Consider the following 13,047-nt stretch of genomic DNA (forward strand, 5'->3'; position numbering starts at 1 on the left):
GGTGGCCCTCTGTTTTCTCCCTGTGGCGCCCAGATGTTTACTGGGCCCGGGCCGGCTCTCACAGCACCTGCCGGCTTGCTCCTGGCTGCCCCTTCTTCCCTGTTCAGTGGGCGTTGGGGTTTTCGGCTGCTTTGGACAGTCCCAGGTCTGGGTTTATCTTCGCGGACACTGGCAAGTGGAATTCTAGGATAAGGCCCCCAAAGGGCTGGCAGGGGTGGGCTTTCTGGGTGGGGAGGCTCTGAAGGATCGCGGGGCCAGGCGCTCCGGGTGCCTGTGGGGAGGGCTGGGAGTCCCCCACCCCCCGGGGCCGGGCCGGGCCAGAGGAGCCCAGGGTGACCTCCTGGTCCTCAGACACCCCGGGGCCGGGCAGCTGCGTGCAGCGTCTCCCAGGACAGCACCGGAGGAGCGGGCTTAGGTTACTTGGCTGAGAGGGAGGGCAGGCCGGGTTAGGCTGCCTGGGGTTGGGTTCTCTTCTGAGACTGGCGCGGATCTGCTGAAGGGTGAAGTGGCCGCTCCCAGCTACTGAATACTTGGTACACGTACTGCCCCCACCCCCGCATCTTCTCACGGAATCTGGGGGGCAAGGAGGGGTCCTCATCCTCTTGTAATCCCCACTTCCCAGATGAGGCTCCTGAGGTTGGGGGTGAAGGCAGGTGGTGGAGCAGCTGTCAGTCCTCCGCGTGGGTCATGTCTTGTCACCCCGAGGGCTGTGTCATTATCACCATTTGATAGATGAGGGAACAAAGGTCCACGGTCATACAACCGGAGAGTAGCAAGTTTGGCCTTGAACCCGGACTTCCTTGATGCCCATCATTTTATTTTATTTTATTTTATTTTATTTTATTTTATTTTATTTTATTTTATTTTAATTATTTTTTATAATTATGTTCAATTAGCCAACGTATAGTACATCATTAGTTTTTGATGTAGAGTTCAACGATTCATTAGTTGTGTATAAACCCAGCGCTCATCAGATGCCCATCATTTCAGCCACTGCCCGTGTTGGTCTTCCCTGCTGGGTGAGCCAGGAGTGACTTCTTTCCTCTGCTGGCCACAGGGACGCCTCACCACACAGGGACAGGGGGGAGGCCTCTGTGCCCACAGTTTGGAGACTTGGTTCCTGCCGCCAGGCACTGGGTGCCTCGGGGAGACAGGAGGCTTTTCCAGGAAGGCGAGCCCTGTGTCACCCAGAGCCTGATTTGGTGGGGTTGTGGCCACCCCCCCGGGGCAGGCTCTAATCTGCGTGTACCTCGCCTCCAAGTGTATCAGAGCCCCCTCCCCGAGTTCCTTCCGGTCCCTCTTACCCTTCCTTCTCCGCCCTGTGCCGTCAGCCTCCCGCCGGCACCTGTGAGCGCTGGAAGGCTGGGGCCCCTGGGCTGCACGGAGACGAGAGCTGCCCCCTGAGCCCAGGGCCCCGAGCAGAGCAAAGCACCTTGCCCTTCTGTGCCTCGCCCTCCTTTTCACCTACCTTTCTTTATGGTGGAATATTTTCCTCTGGAAGGTACACAGCCTGGTTTTTGTTTGGCGGCAGGAGGTGATTTGGTAAAAGACCTCACATTTGGACAAGCAGTTCTACCCACCCCCACCCCCCTTCGCCCCAAGTCTGCCAAGATAAGTAGCTTTAATTAGTCCTCGTTTGGTGGCTGTGGTAGTTTCCCCACTAGCGAGGCAAGGACTTGGAACGTGGCCCTTTTCCCCCGAGCTGGTGGCAGCTTTCCTGTCTTCTCCTCCACCTCTGTTCTCCATGCGACAGCTTCCCTCTTCTTGCGTGAGGATGGAAGTTTCCATGCGGGGAGAGTGTAACTCCAGGCATTTGTCCTTGTTCCACTGGGTCCTTCTGACCCAGGTCTGACCAGCCCGAAGGACCCAGTGACCCTCTGCGTGTCCCATTACTGCTTGTTTGGCGGGGGGGGGGGGGGGGCAGTGTAGGCAGGGAGGTTACCGTGTGGGTGCCTAGCGCCCAACGTCCTCAAGTGGTTAAGTGACTTTCCTGAGGCCACACATGCCGTCAGGGCCTGGGCACCTGGACCCCCATGCCGTCTGCCTCCTGCACTTAGGGAAGGGGCCTGGCCTCCCGGACCCCATGCCCCAGGGCCACCACGCAGGTAAGCATCCCCCAAGTGCCCCCGGGTCTGGGCGCTGTGCCAGCCACGTGCGGAGCCCTGGGTCTGTGCTGCTCTGCGTCATCGGTTGGGGAGCAAGGGGGCGTTAAATAAGGAGTTGCTGTGTGATGGGGCACTTGTCCAGGAAGTGCTGGAGGACCTCAAGGAGGAGGTAACAGTGACACAGGAGAAGAGGGGAAGGGCGTTCTGGATCTCAGGAGCCATGGAAGCCAGAGTGAAGTCCTGCCCACGGTCTGGGGGTAGCGAAGGTCAGCGTGGCTTGACTGGGGACATGGAGGAGGCCACAGATGTTGACGGGCTCGTGAGCCCCATGAGGAGTTTGTGTTTGTTCCAGAAGGCTCTGGGAGACCATGGAGAGGTCTAAGCAGGAGAACGGCCCCAGCATATTGGCCATGTTAGACATTGTGACCGGGAGGTGACAGAGGCTCAGCATGTGTCCCCGGGACCATCTGGTCAGTGCCCCCTGAGACGGGCCTTCCTGTGTCTGCTGCTCCCTGAATCAGCCAGCTCTTTCGAGGCCCTCCTGGGTGCCAGGCCTCGGGTGAGGTGGTGAGCAGGGCATTTCCCTTATACCTGGGCCCAGGGAGGCCCCTGTGCCTCAGAGGTCCGCCAGCTTCTGCTGCCCAGGGAGCCCTCAAGGAGGGGGTGTCTGGGGTGGTCCTGTGGTAGGTGGGGCACAGGCAGCTTATCCTCCCAAGAGCCACTGGCTTCCCAGCTTCCCTCATCTCCTGCCTAGCCCGCAGCTCCTCCAGCCCTGTCCCCAAGGCCATCTCAGCACTCAGTCACTCCAGGTGCTGCCCATGGCTGTGGGAGTGGCCGGACTCCCGAGAGGCTCGAGACCCAGATCTGCCCACCCGGCCTGGGAGTCTAGCTCATCAACCTCCCTGGCCGCAGCCACGCTGCCCTGGGCCCCTCTGAGGAGAAGCGTGCCTTCTGGGTGTCTCCCGCGCTCAGTACTGATACCCAACACTTCCGATCACGAGTGTGTGGGTGGGGGCCTCCCCACACCAGCTGCGTGGCCTACAGTCACCTCCGTTCTGACACTGCCTGCCCGTCTGAAGATAGTGTCAGACCCCCTAGAATAAGGGCTCAGCCCCACCAGACTGTCGCCCTCCACCCCCACAGCCAGCATGAGTCTAGGATGTCCCCTGTGCTCCTTGCCCCCGGCTATAGATCTGAGGTTCCCAGGCCCTCCTCAGGCTCAATGAACTTGCTGGAGGGCTCACAGAGCTCAGGGAAACCGTTTACGTCCTAGATCGGTGGTTAATATAAAAAGGATAGAACTCAGGAGCAGCCAGAGGGAAGAGGTGCGTAGGGCAGGGTGTGAGGAAGGGGTGCCCCTCTCTCAGCACCTCGTCCTGCTCACCAGCCAGGAAGCTCTCTGAGCCCCGTCCTTTGGGTTCTATTTTTATGGAGACTTTATTACGCAGGAATGATTGATTAAGTCCTTGGCCATTGGAGGCCTAGGAGGGGGACTGAAAGTTCCAACCCTCTAATTACTCGGTTGGTCCCCCTGGCAACCAGCCCCCATTCTTAGGGGCTTTCGGAGAGCCACCTCATTAACATAAACTCAAGTGGTCGAAAGGGGCTTTGACTGACTCACAGCAGACCCCTTTATTGTTCTTACCCCCTCCGGCACTCCCAGAATCTTCGGAGCTCTGTGCCAGGCACCTGTCTGTTCAGTATAAATGACAACATCACAGCCTCCTTTTCTCCCTGCCTTCCGATGTGCCTTTTTCCCTCTTGCTGGAGAATTCGCTCCCACTCTCTGTCCCAGCCGGGGCCAGGTGCCATCTCTAGGCACCTGTCCCCCTGCAGCAGTGCCCGTTACTTGGGGATCCTCATCACTGGCTTTCGGAGAGCCACCTCATTAACATAAACTCAAGTGGTCGAAAGGGGCTGTCCTCACCCCCACCTGGCTGTCCTCACCCCCTCTGGGATGGGGAGGGTGTCTCCATTTCTCGACGTCCAGTGAGCCACCAAGGAAGTGGGCGGAAAGGGGGCTCAGCGCCCAGCCTCTCTGTACCTCTAGTTCCAGACGCACGGCGGGGTTTGTCATGAAGTTTTATTGGCACACGGCCGCACTCACTCGCCTGCATATGGTCTGTGGCAGGGGCGAATCCCAGTAGCAGAGACTCTACGGCCTGCCAAGCCCAAGTTATTTACTCCCTGCCCCTTTACAGGGAAGGCTGGCCAGCACCTACTCTCGCAGGCACAGGGATGGTGCCTTGGTTAGGAGCACAGACCCTGGAGCCAGTCAGCTTGGCCCCGCGCTTGCTGTGTGACCTTGAGCGAGATACGTAACCTGTCTGGACCCTGGTTCCTCAGGCATAAGTGGCACAGTAGGTGGGCACAAAGGTGCTCGGAGGGGTCTGGGTAAAGCACAGGAACAGAGCGTGGCTTCTGGAAAGCGCTGGTACAGTGTGGCATCCCAGCCCCGTCCCTGTCTCAGCGAGGGGTGGTTGGGCGGGGGCTGGGCCTGGCTCCCTGTGGGAACTCGGATCTACAGGGGCCTGCCTTCCTGGGGAGCGAGATTCAGGAAGGTTCTCTGACCCTGGGATTCCCGCCGGCACACCCTGAGCCTGCTGGCCCCGTGTTTGTCCCTGGTGTTCTGGCCCCTGATCCCCTGGCATCGGAGCCTCCGCTGGACACCCCGCAGTGTAGCCGGTGGGAGGCCAGCCCGCAGTGCCGGGCCGGGGCCAAGAGCAGGTGGACACATTTGTGGCATGATGAATACTCCTGAGTCCCGGTGTTTCCCGCGCACTCCTCTGTTCAGACCCTGCCCTGGGAGAGCCTCTCCAGAGAAAATGGCCTGGGGAGGGGGCCTCTTCCCAGCTCTGTCGCCCGATCATATTACTACAGGGCAGAAACCCCAGCTCCGCTGACCTCTGTTGGCAGGAACCCAGCACAGCCTCCTGGCCAACAGCCCTCCCTGTGGTCACCCCCACTTAAATCATCATGGCAGCCTGCTAAGCCCTCTCCCGCTTCCTGTCCCCTACCTCTCTAGGCCCTGTGCACCTAGCCCCTCAGTATGCTGCCGGCGTGACAAGGGCAGATTGGTTTTATCGGTGGGTTTCTGGAGGCAGGGCACAGAGTTCCTCCTGCCGCTTCCATGGCTCTACCCAGTGATGGCTGGATAGAGGGGGGACTAGAGAGGACAGTGCTGGCCTTTGCGTCTACTAGGAGATTTCCTGGCGGACAGAGGCACCCCGTGTGTGTGTGTGTGTGTGTGTGTGTGTGTGTGTGTGGAGGGGTGGGTACCTAATCGCCACTGCTGGGGCCAGGCGCCAGACCTCTTTCCTGGGAGGAGAAGCTCTCTCCCAGGACCACCCCCCATCCCGGGGAGCTGACCAGGGGACGGGGTGCATGTTAGCTCTGCCCCATCCGGGCTGGGGCGACCCTGGGCAGTGAGTGAGTGGGAGCCCCATGTGCTGTCCTCTGGCAGGGATAGACAGAGTGCCGCCCCACCGCTGTCCCAAGGGCCCGTCCTGGTGAGAGGGCAGAGGCAGAGCAGGAGAAGGGGAAAGGCTTGTGAGCTGGCACTGTGGGGCTGGAGGGCTGATGAATGAGGGGTATGGGTCATGCAGGGCCTTCCAAGAGCTTGGATTTCTGAGTCTTTTAAATACACAGAAGAATATGGTCTAGCTTTTTTTTTTTTTTTTTTTTTTTGATTTGTCAAATATTTATCGAGCCCTTCCTGTGTGCTGGGGACTGGTCTGCGGGGTGGCATGGCCATGACTCTCCCAAGAGGCAGGCTCCAGGGCCGTGTTGCCTCTGCCACGATGGGACAGGTCAGGTCACCCTCGGCCCGGCTTCCCTGGACGCAGCCAAGCTTCCCTTGGCCACAGGTCTTCGTGGTTGCCTGCCCGGCGCCGGGTTGCAGGGGGCTCCTCGGGCGACTGGTCGGGTTGCCAGGCTGCTTCGGAAACAGAGGCCCTCCTTGGTCGGCTTGCTGTCACCCTGGCGCCGCCGACAGATTGCCTTTATCTCCTGCCCCAGGAGGGACGTGGGTGCGGGCGCCGTGCCAGCGTCCCTTCCTGGGACCCACTTACGGGAGCGCTCGGGAGCACCTTCTCGGGGGTTCTCAACGGTGCTGTGCGGTCGCGAGCCTGTGGCGGTGGCCTGCCAGTATGCTCCTCTCTCCGGCCTGGGGGCGGGGGCGGGCTGCGCCTTCCTCCCAGGAGGGGGGCCCGGGCTGCGGAGGGCTGTGGCCCCGGGAGCCCGCCAGGGCCCAGGTCCGGCGCTCAGACCGCGCGGGGAGGGCCGGGCACACCCACAGGCCCTTCGCGTCTGCGCGCATGCGCCGGGAGCGTTGTTCCTTTGCTGTGGAGATAAAAACAAAGCACTTGAAAGCGTACAGTTCAGTGGCATCTTGTGGAGTCACAGTATTGTGTAACCACCCCCTCTGTCTGGTTCCAGAACATTTGCATCACCCCAAAAGGAAACCTTGAATCCATTAAGCGGCCCCTCCCCGTTCTCCCTCCTCCCAGCCCCGGACAGCCACCAGTTTGCTTCCTGCCTCTGTGCATTAGCCGGTGCTGGACGGGTCATAAGGTGGAACCACGTGCGTGTGACCTTTTGTGTCTGGCTTCTTCCAGTCACCACCGTACCTCATCTGTGCTGCAGCCGCGTCCGGATTTCATTTGGTGGTGGTGGTTCTTAAGCTGGTTTGTTTTTTTTTTTTTTTTTTTGTAATCGCTGCACTCAGCGTGGGGCTCGGACCCACGACCCCAAGATCGAGAGCTGCTCTCTCTCTTCTGACTGAGCCCTCCAGGCGGCCCGGACTTCATTCCTTTTTATGGGCGACCAGCCCTTCGGTGCGTGGATCTGTGTGTCCATCCGTCAGCCGACGGACGTCTGAGTGGTTTCTCCTTTTTGGTTCTTGTGCAGAGTACTGCTTCGAATATTTGCATACAGGTATTCGTTTGACTCCTTCTCTCGGTTCGTCTGCGTACATACCCCAGAGTGGGATGGCTGAGTCAAATGGCAATTTTATGTTTAACTTTTTGAAGAACCACTAGCTTCTTTTCCACGGTGGCTGCACCATTTCATGTTCCCACGTCCCTCACAGGGTGTGAGGGTTCCAATTTTTCCACATCCTTGCCAACACTTGTAATTTTCCCCTCTCTGTTTTAAGTCATAGCCGTCCTGGTGGGTGTGAAGTGATGTCTGCTGGTGGGTTGATGTGTGCGTCCCTGATGACTCCTGGTTTGAGCGTCTTCTCACGTGCTTGTTAGCCAGTCCTGTATCTTCTTTGGAGAAATGTCCGTTCAGGTCCTTTGCCCATTTTTTAACTGTGGTGTTTATCTTCTGGCTGAACGCATTCTTTATATATTCAGGACACCATCCGTATCAGGTATATGATTTTTTTTTTAAAAGATTTTATTTACTTATTTGACAGAGACAGAGACAGAGACAGCCAGCGAGAGAGGGAACACAAGCAGGGGGAGTGGGAGAGGAAGAAGCAGGCTCCCAGCAGAGAAGCCTCATGTGGGGCTCGATCCCAGGGATCCAGGATCACTCCCTGAGCGGAAGGCAGACGCTCAACCACTGAGCCACCCAGGTGGCCCTGGGTATATGATTTGTAAATGGTTTCTTCCATTCTGTAGGTAGTCTTCACTCTCTTTCTTTCTTTCTTTCTTTCTTTTTTTTTTAAAAGATTTTATTTATTTATTTTGACAGAGAAAGAGAGAGCAGCAGCAGAGGGAGAGGGAGAAGCGAGCTCCCTGCTGAGCAGGGAGCTGATTTGGGACTCGATCCCAGGACCCTGGGATTTTGACCTGAACCGAAGGCAGACGCTCAACCAACTGAGCCACCCAGGCACCCTAGTCTTCACTTTCTTGATAGTGTCCTGGATGCACAAAGTTTTCAGTTCTGATGTTCGGTTTGTCTAGTTTTGCTTTTGATACTCTTGCTTTTAATGTCACCTCTAGGAATCTTTTGCCAAATCCAAGTTCAGGAAGATTTACCCCTCTGTTTCCTTCTAGAAGTTTTATAGTTTCTAGCTCATGTATTTAGGTCATTGATCTAGTGGAGTCAGGCTTTATATATGGTGTGAGGTAGGGGTCCAGCTTCATTCTCTTGCATGTCAACATCCAGTTGTCCATGTATCATTTGTTAAGATGATTTTCTCCCCACTGAATGCCCTTGGCACCCTTACTGAATGTCTGGTGCGCCTGGCTGCCTTAGTCAGTGGAGCATGTGACTCTTGATCTCGGTCGGGGTTGTGAGTTTGGGCCCCACATTGGGTGTAGAGATTACTTTAAAAAAATAAACTTAAGGGGTACCTTTGTTCTTATTCAAAATGGTTTTGGCCTTCTGGAGGGACTGGGACACTTTGCCACATTCGCGCTAGTGCTACTCTCTACACGTACAGTGTGCATTATCTATCTGATGAGCTCAAAGGCACGTTGCAGACATCACGAGAATTCACTCTCGGTGCTTCCCCACTTCTTAGAAGAATGAGGGCATTATTCTACAGAACCACATGCTGTTGTCACACCCGTGTCATTTCAAGTTATCACACCTGTGGCCCACATTCACGTTCCCCCCATCATCCTCTAGAGCTTGTGAAAAGGTTTTCATTAGGCTCCAGTTGGGTCACCCTTGGCATTTGATGGTCACGTCTCTTTAGTCTTCCTCAGTCTGGAATAGTTACAGCAGTTTTTGTCTTTCCTGGCATTGCTGCTTTGAGGAGACCAGGCAGGTTGTCTTGCCGACTTCCCCATGATCTGGCGCCATCACAAGGGGACCAGGGTGAACATTTTGGCCAAGAATACGACACAGATGCCCTGTCTGTCCTGCTGCACCACCCAGGACCTCAGTGGTGTATCAGTTTGTCCTGTTCTGGTACTGCTGAGTTTCACCGTGTGGCTGGGTGGGTGGGGGGCACACACCTGTTGAATGAAGGCGCAGGAATAGTGATGGTGGCAGCTTGTGGATGGTGGCAGGCCCTGTGCCTGCCCCACCATTAGCCCCATTGACAGATGAGTAAACTGAGGCTCAGAGAGGCGAAGTGACCTGCCGAAGTCGCACAGTGAGCGGTGCAGGTGGGGCATGAGCCCAGGCCATCTGGCTCCAGTGGCCACGCTCGTAATCACGGCATCACATCAATACAAGAGGGAAAAGGCTCAGGTGAAGGAAACAGAGGCACCTCGGGGAATTCTTTCTTGACCCCCACCCACCCCCGCTCAGGGGTGAGGGCCGACCATTCCCCATGTAACAGAGCAGAATTGGTGAATTAATGCCAGACTCCCTCAGAGGGGCCCGGGGACTCATCTCAGTGCCACCGGATGACCAGAGGCCTGGGCCCCGGGAGGTGCTCCGTGAGGGAAGGTGCTGGCAGGGGTGGCCCCGGGCCAGGATGTCCTGCTTGGGCACACGGCGCCTGGCCACCCCTCACCTTACCCTCAGCCTTGGTCGCTCCGTGGACAGCCCTCCTGGCCACTGGCCACGCTTTGTCTCTGAGTCCCTGCTGTCTGCTCGGCCATCCCCTCTTCCTCGGCCTTGGCTGTGCGGGCAGGGCACACGTGGCAGGTGCTTCCAGGTTGGGCTGTAGGGTACCCCCGAAGAAGCCCAGGGCCGTGCGGAGCGGGAGGTGGGGGGGCAGGGACACGACTTGCACCAAGCTGGCCGATGGGGAGCCTTGCTCGGCCGGCGCTGGGACCTGTGGCTCATGCTCGCCTCTCTCCTCCCGCAGACGAAGATGTGTGTGTGTTTAAGTGCTCGGTGTCCCGAGAGACGGAGTGCAGCCGCGTGGGCAAGCAGTCCTTCATCATCACCCTGGGCTGCAACAGTGTCCTCATCCAGTTCGCCACACCGAACGGTACGTGACCCTTCCGTGCTGGTGGCGCTTGGCCAGAGAGCGGGGAGCCAGGCTTCTTAGGCCGTGAGCCATGGCTAGAGGGGGCCCTGGAGCCCGCTGCCCAGCCCTCCCTCCCAGGGAGCCGCCACAGATGATTCCCACGCGGAGATATGTCCGTGGGAAGACTACGTTCTTGCCACCTGGAACACTGCCCCAGTCCTTCCCTTGCCGAATCCTCTGGGTCCTTCTGGGCTCAGCTCATACATCCGTTCCTTCTAGAGCCCTATCCTGACCACCTGGCTGCACCCCAGGCCTCACGGAGGAGCCTGTGGGGGGGGGTGTCGGGCCTGGCCCCCCTAGCAGCAGAGGAGGGGGGCAAGACAAGATCCTGAGCCGCGTGGAGCTCTGTTCTGAGCGCGCAGAGAAGCGCGGGAGGGTTCTAGCATAGCCGTTTCGGGCTCCAGGTGGACGCACGCAGCTCCTGAGGAGGGCTTGTCGAGCTCCAGGCCACTGCTGGTGGCTCGTGGGGGTCAGCAGGGAGGGGGCGGGGCACCTGGGGCTGGAGAGCATGTGAAGGTGTAGCGGCTCGGCCTGGTCACCGCCACCAGCGTCCGGGAGCGCCCTCCGCTGTCCCGGTGTCCCCGGCGGAGGAGGAGGCGGGGTGGGGTGTGTGGAGACAGCAGCCGGGTGACCGGGTGACCGACCACGTCCCCGCAGAGGCGCTCTCTCCTTCCTGAGCATCAACAACCCAAGTCCGCCTTCAAAACCGGCGCTGGGGTGCGCGCTGTGTGTCGGTCTGAACCCTGCCGGCCTGGTTCTACTCTGAATATTTAGAGTAGACTTTTTTCCCTCTTAATTCTATCAGTTTTTTTTTTTAATCGAGGTAAAGTACCCGTAACAAAAATGTACCACTTTAACCCTTTTTGAGTGTAGAGCGCGGGGCCTCACGTGCGCTCACGCTCTTGTGCAGTCGGCCCCACTGCGCACCTCCCAGACTTCCTCAGCTTCCCAGACTGCGTATTTGCGGTTTTCGGAGGCTTGCCTTAGAAATACTGTTCTCCTTTGAGAACACTATGTTAAAATACACATAACAAACTTTACACTTGTCACTTTCTGAGCGTGTGCTTCCGGGCTATTAAATACCTTTATGTTGTTATTTAGCCTCCGCCCCCGCCCCCCCCCCCATCCATCCCACACAGACCCTGCCGTGAGCCTCTGGGGTGGCTCGCAGTTATCTGGCTGGGGCAGACCCGCGCGCCTAGAGCTTGGCTTGGCGGGTATGCGCCCTCCCAAGGCTTCGGCCATGCTGCCCTTCGGCCAGGCTCGTCCCTGTCGGCCGCACAGAGTGTACTCGCCCCAGCGTGCAGGACACCGGCCTTCTTGTGCCTGCCACCGAGTGGCGGGTTTGGCTGTCCTTATTCAATTTCAACACAGTGTTTGGGGAAAAAGAAATTGGCAAACACGAGTGCTTAAAGTAGAAGAGTCGGGGTGTGCACTTAGACTGCCCCCCTAGATGCCCATGTATGACCTGGCTTCCCCCTTCTAGATTTCTGTTCCTTTTATAACATCCTGAAAACCTGTCGGGGCCACACCCTGGAGCGGTCTGTGTTCAGCGAGCGCACAGAGGAGTCCTCTGCCGTGCAGTATTTCCAGGTGGGTACTCGTCACCCCCTGGCCAGGCTGTTGCCACTGGGTGGCCCCTGGGAGGCCGTACAGCACAGGGCAGGCCCACCCGGGTTCTCGTTCCGGCTCTGCCCCTAGCCACGGAACCTTGGGCAGGTGTCCTTCGCTTGCTGGGCCTATTTCCTCATCTGTGAAACGGAGATGCCAGGGCCTGCCTAGGAGGGTTGCTGGAAGAATGTGAGTGCAGGTGGAGCTCAGGCCCGTGGGCGTTCTGAGTAACAATAGCACGGTTATACCGAACCCGTGCTGCAGGTCAGGCACTGGTCTAAGCGCTTTGACACGTACAGAGGCACTTGATCCTCCCAACAACCCTAGGAGGTAAGTACTATTATTGTCCCCATTTTACAGATGAGAAAACTGAGGCTCAGAGAGGTTAAGTGACTTGCTCCAAGTCACACAGCTATTATGCAACAGAGCCAAGATGGGAAGCCAGGTCTGCCTGATGCCAAAGCCTGTGCCCCGGCCCAGGTGCCACGCTGCCTCCCGCTCGCCTGTTGTCTTACAGAGAGACCCCGCAGCACCTCACCTGCCTGGCGCTCTGAGTTCTAGGGTTCTGTTTGATCAACAACTCTGCTTCGTTGGGGACCCTAAGATGGGGCAGGCGGCCCCCCATCCCAGAATCCGTCCCGTGGCAAATTTTGACTTCTGGGTGGCGTCCAGGTCCGAGCAGCATCCAGCTGCATACTTTGGCCATGGTGACGGTGGTGGTGTCCCTCCTGGGGGCTGCCTCTGGCGTCCCGCTCCCTTTCCTGGAGCAGCCGGCAGCTGCCAGTGGGACCCGGCTGGGCAAAGGGGGTGCAGCCTCCTGAAGGAGTTTCGTGCCCCAGGTGGGCCCTCCTCTGTCGCAGGGCCGGCCGGGGCCTTGGCCGTCTGTGCTGCCGCGTGCCCTGTGCCATTGGCCTGTCTCTGTTCCAGTTCTATGGCTACCTGTCCCAGCAGCAGAACATGATGCAGGACTATGTGCGGACGGGCACCTACCAGCGCGCGATCCTGCAGAACCACACAGACTTCAAGGACAAGGTGAGCGGGCCTGGCAGCCGCCAGCTGGGCCCCGCATCCCCCGCCCCACTCCCCCCTTCCCTTGGGCTCCACGCCTCTGCGCTGTGTCCTCGGCTCTAGTTACGTTTTTCTTTGTTCATTGATTTGATCTTTAAGTTTTTTCATATTACAAAAGCAAACTCTACTTTTTGTAAAAACCCAGGTTGTATACTGTAGGCATGAAAAAGCCTCTGTCAGTTACCTCCAAACCCGCCCCTACCACCAGTAAGGGTTTTTCCAGATTTTTCCCCATGCATCTACCAGTGTATGCATTTTAGCGTTAGTTAACTAATTAAATGATTTACAAAATAGGATCTTATTCTGTAAATTCTTCCTGCAAAATACTTTTCCCCACATAATACTATGTCTTGGGACGTGGATGTAAGTATGTGGCTGCAT

The 13,047-nt window shown here is 57.8% G+C and overlaps 1 protein-coding gene across 2 annotated transcripts in view; it reads left to right on the top strand.

Moving 5' to 3' along the window:
• CARM1 (coactivator associated arginine methyltransferase 1) overlaps positions 1 to 13,047 on the top strand; it is a 40,050-nt gene that overhangs the window by 14,348 nt on the left and 12,655 nt on the right. For both annotated transcript variants that reach the window (XM_026481417.4, XM_026481418.4), the window contains exons 2-4: positions 9,823 to 9,948; positions 11,474 to 11,580; positions 12,526 to 12,630. In XM_026481417.4, the coding sequence (XP_026337202.2) occupies positions 9,823 to 9,948; positions 11,474 to 11,580; positions 12,526 to 12,630 (338 nt within the window). The remainder of the gene's footprint in view (positions 1 to 9,822; positions 9,949 to 11,473; positions 11,581 to 12,525; positions 12,631 to 13,047) is intronic.

Source organism: Ursus arctos, unplaced genomic scaffold (assembly GCF_023065955.2).
Source record: "Ursus arctos isolate Adak ecotype North America unplaced genomic scaffold, UrsArc2.0 scaffold_14, whole genome shotgun sequence".
NCBI classification, from domain to species: Eukaryota; Metazoa; Chordata; class Mammalia; order Carnivora; family Ursidae; genus Ursus; species Ursus arctos.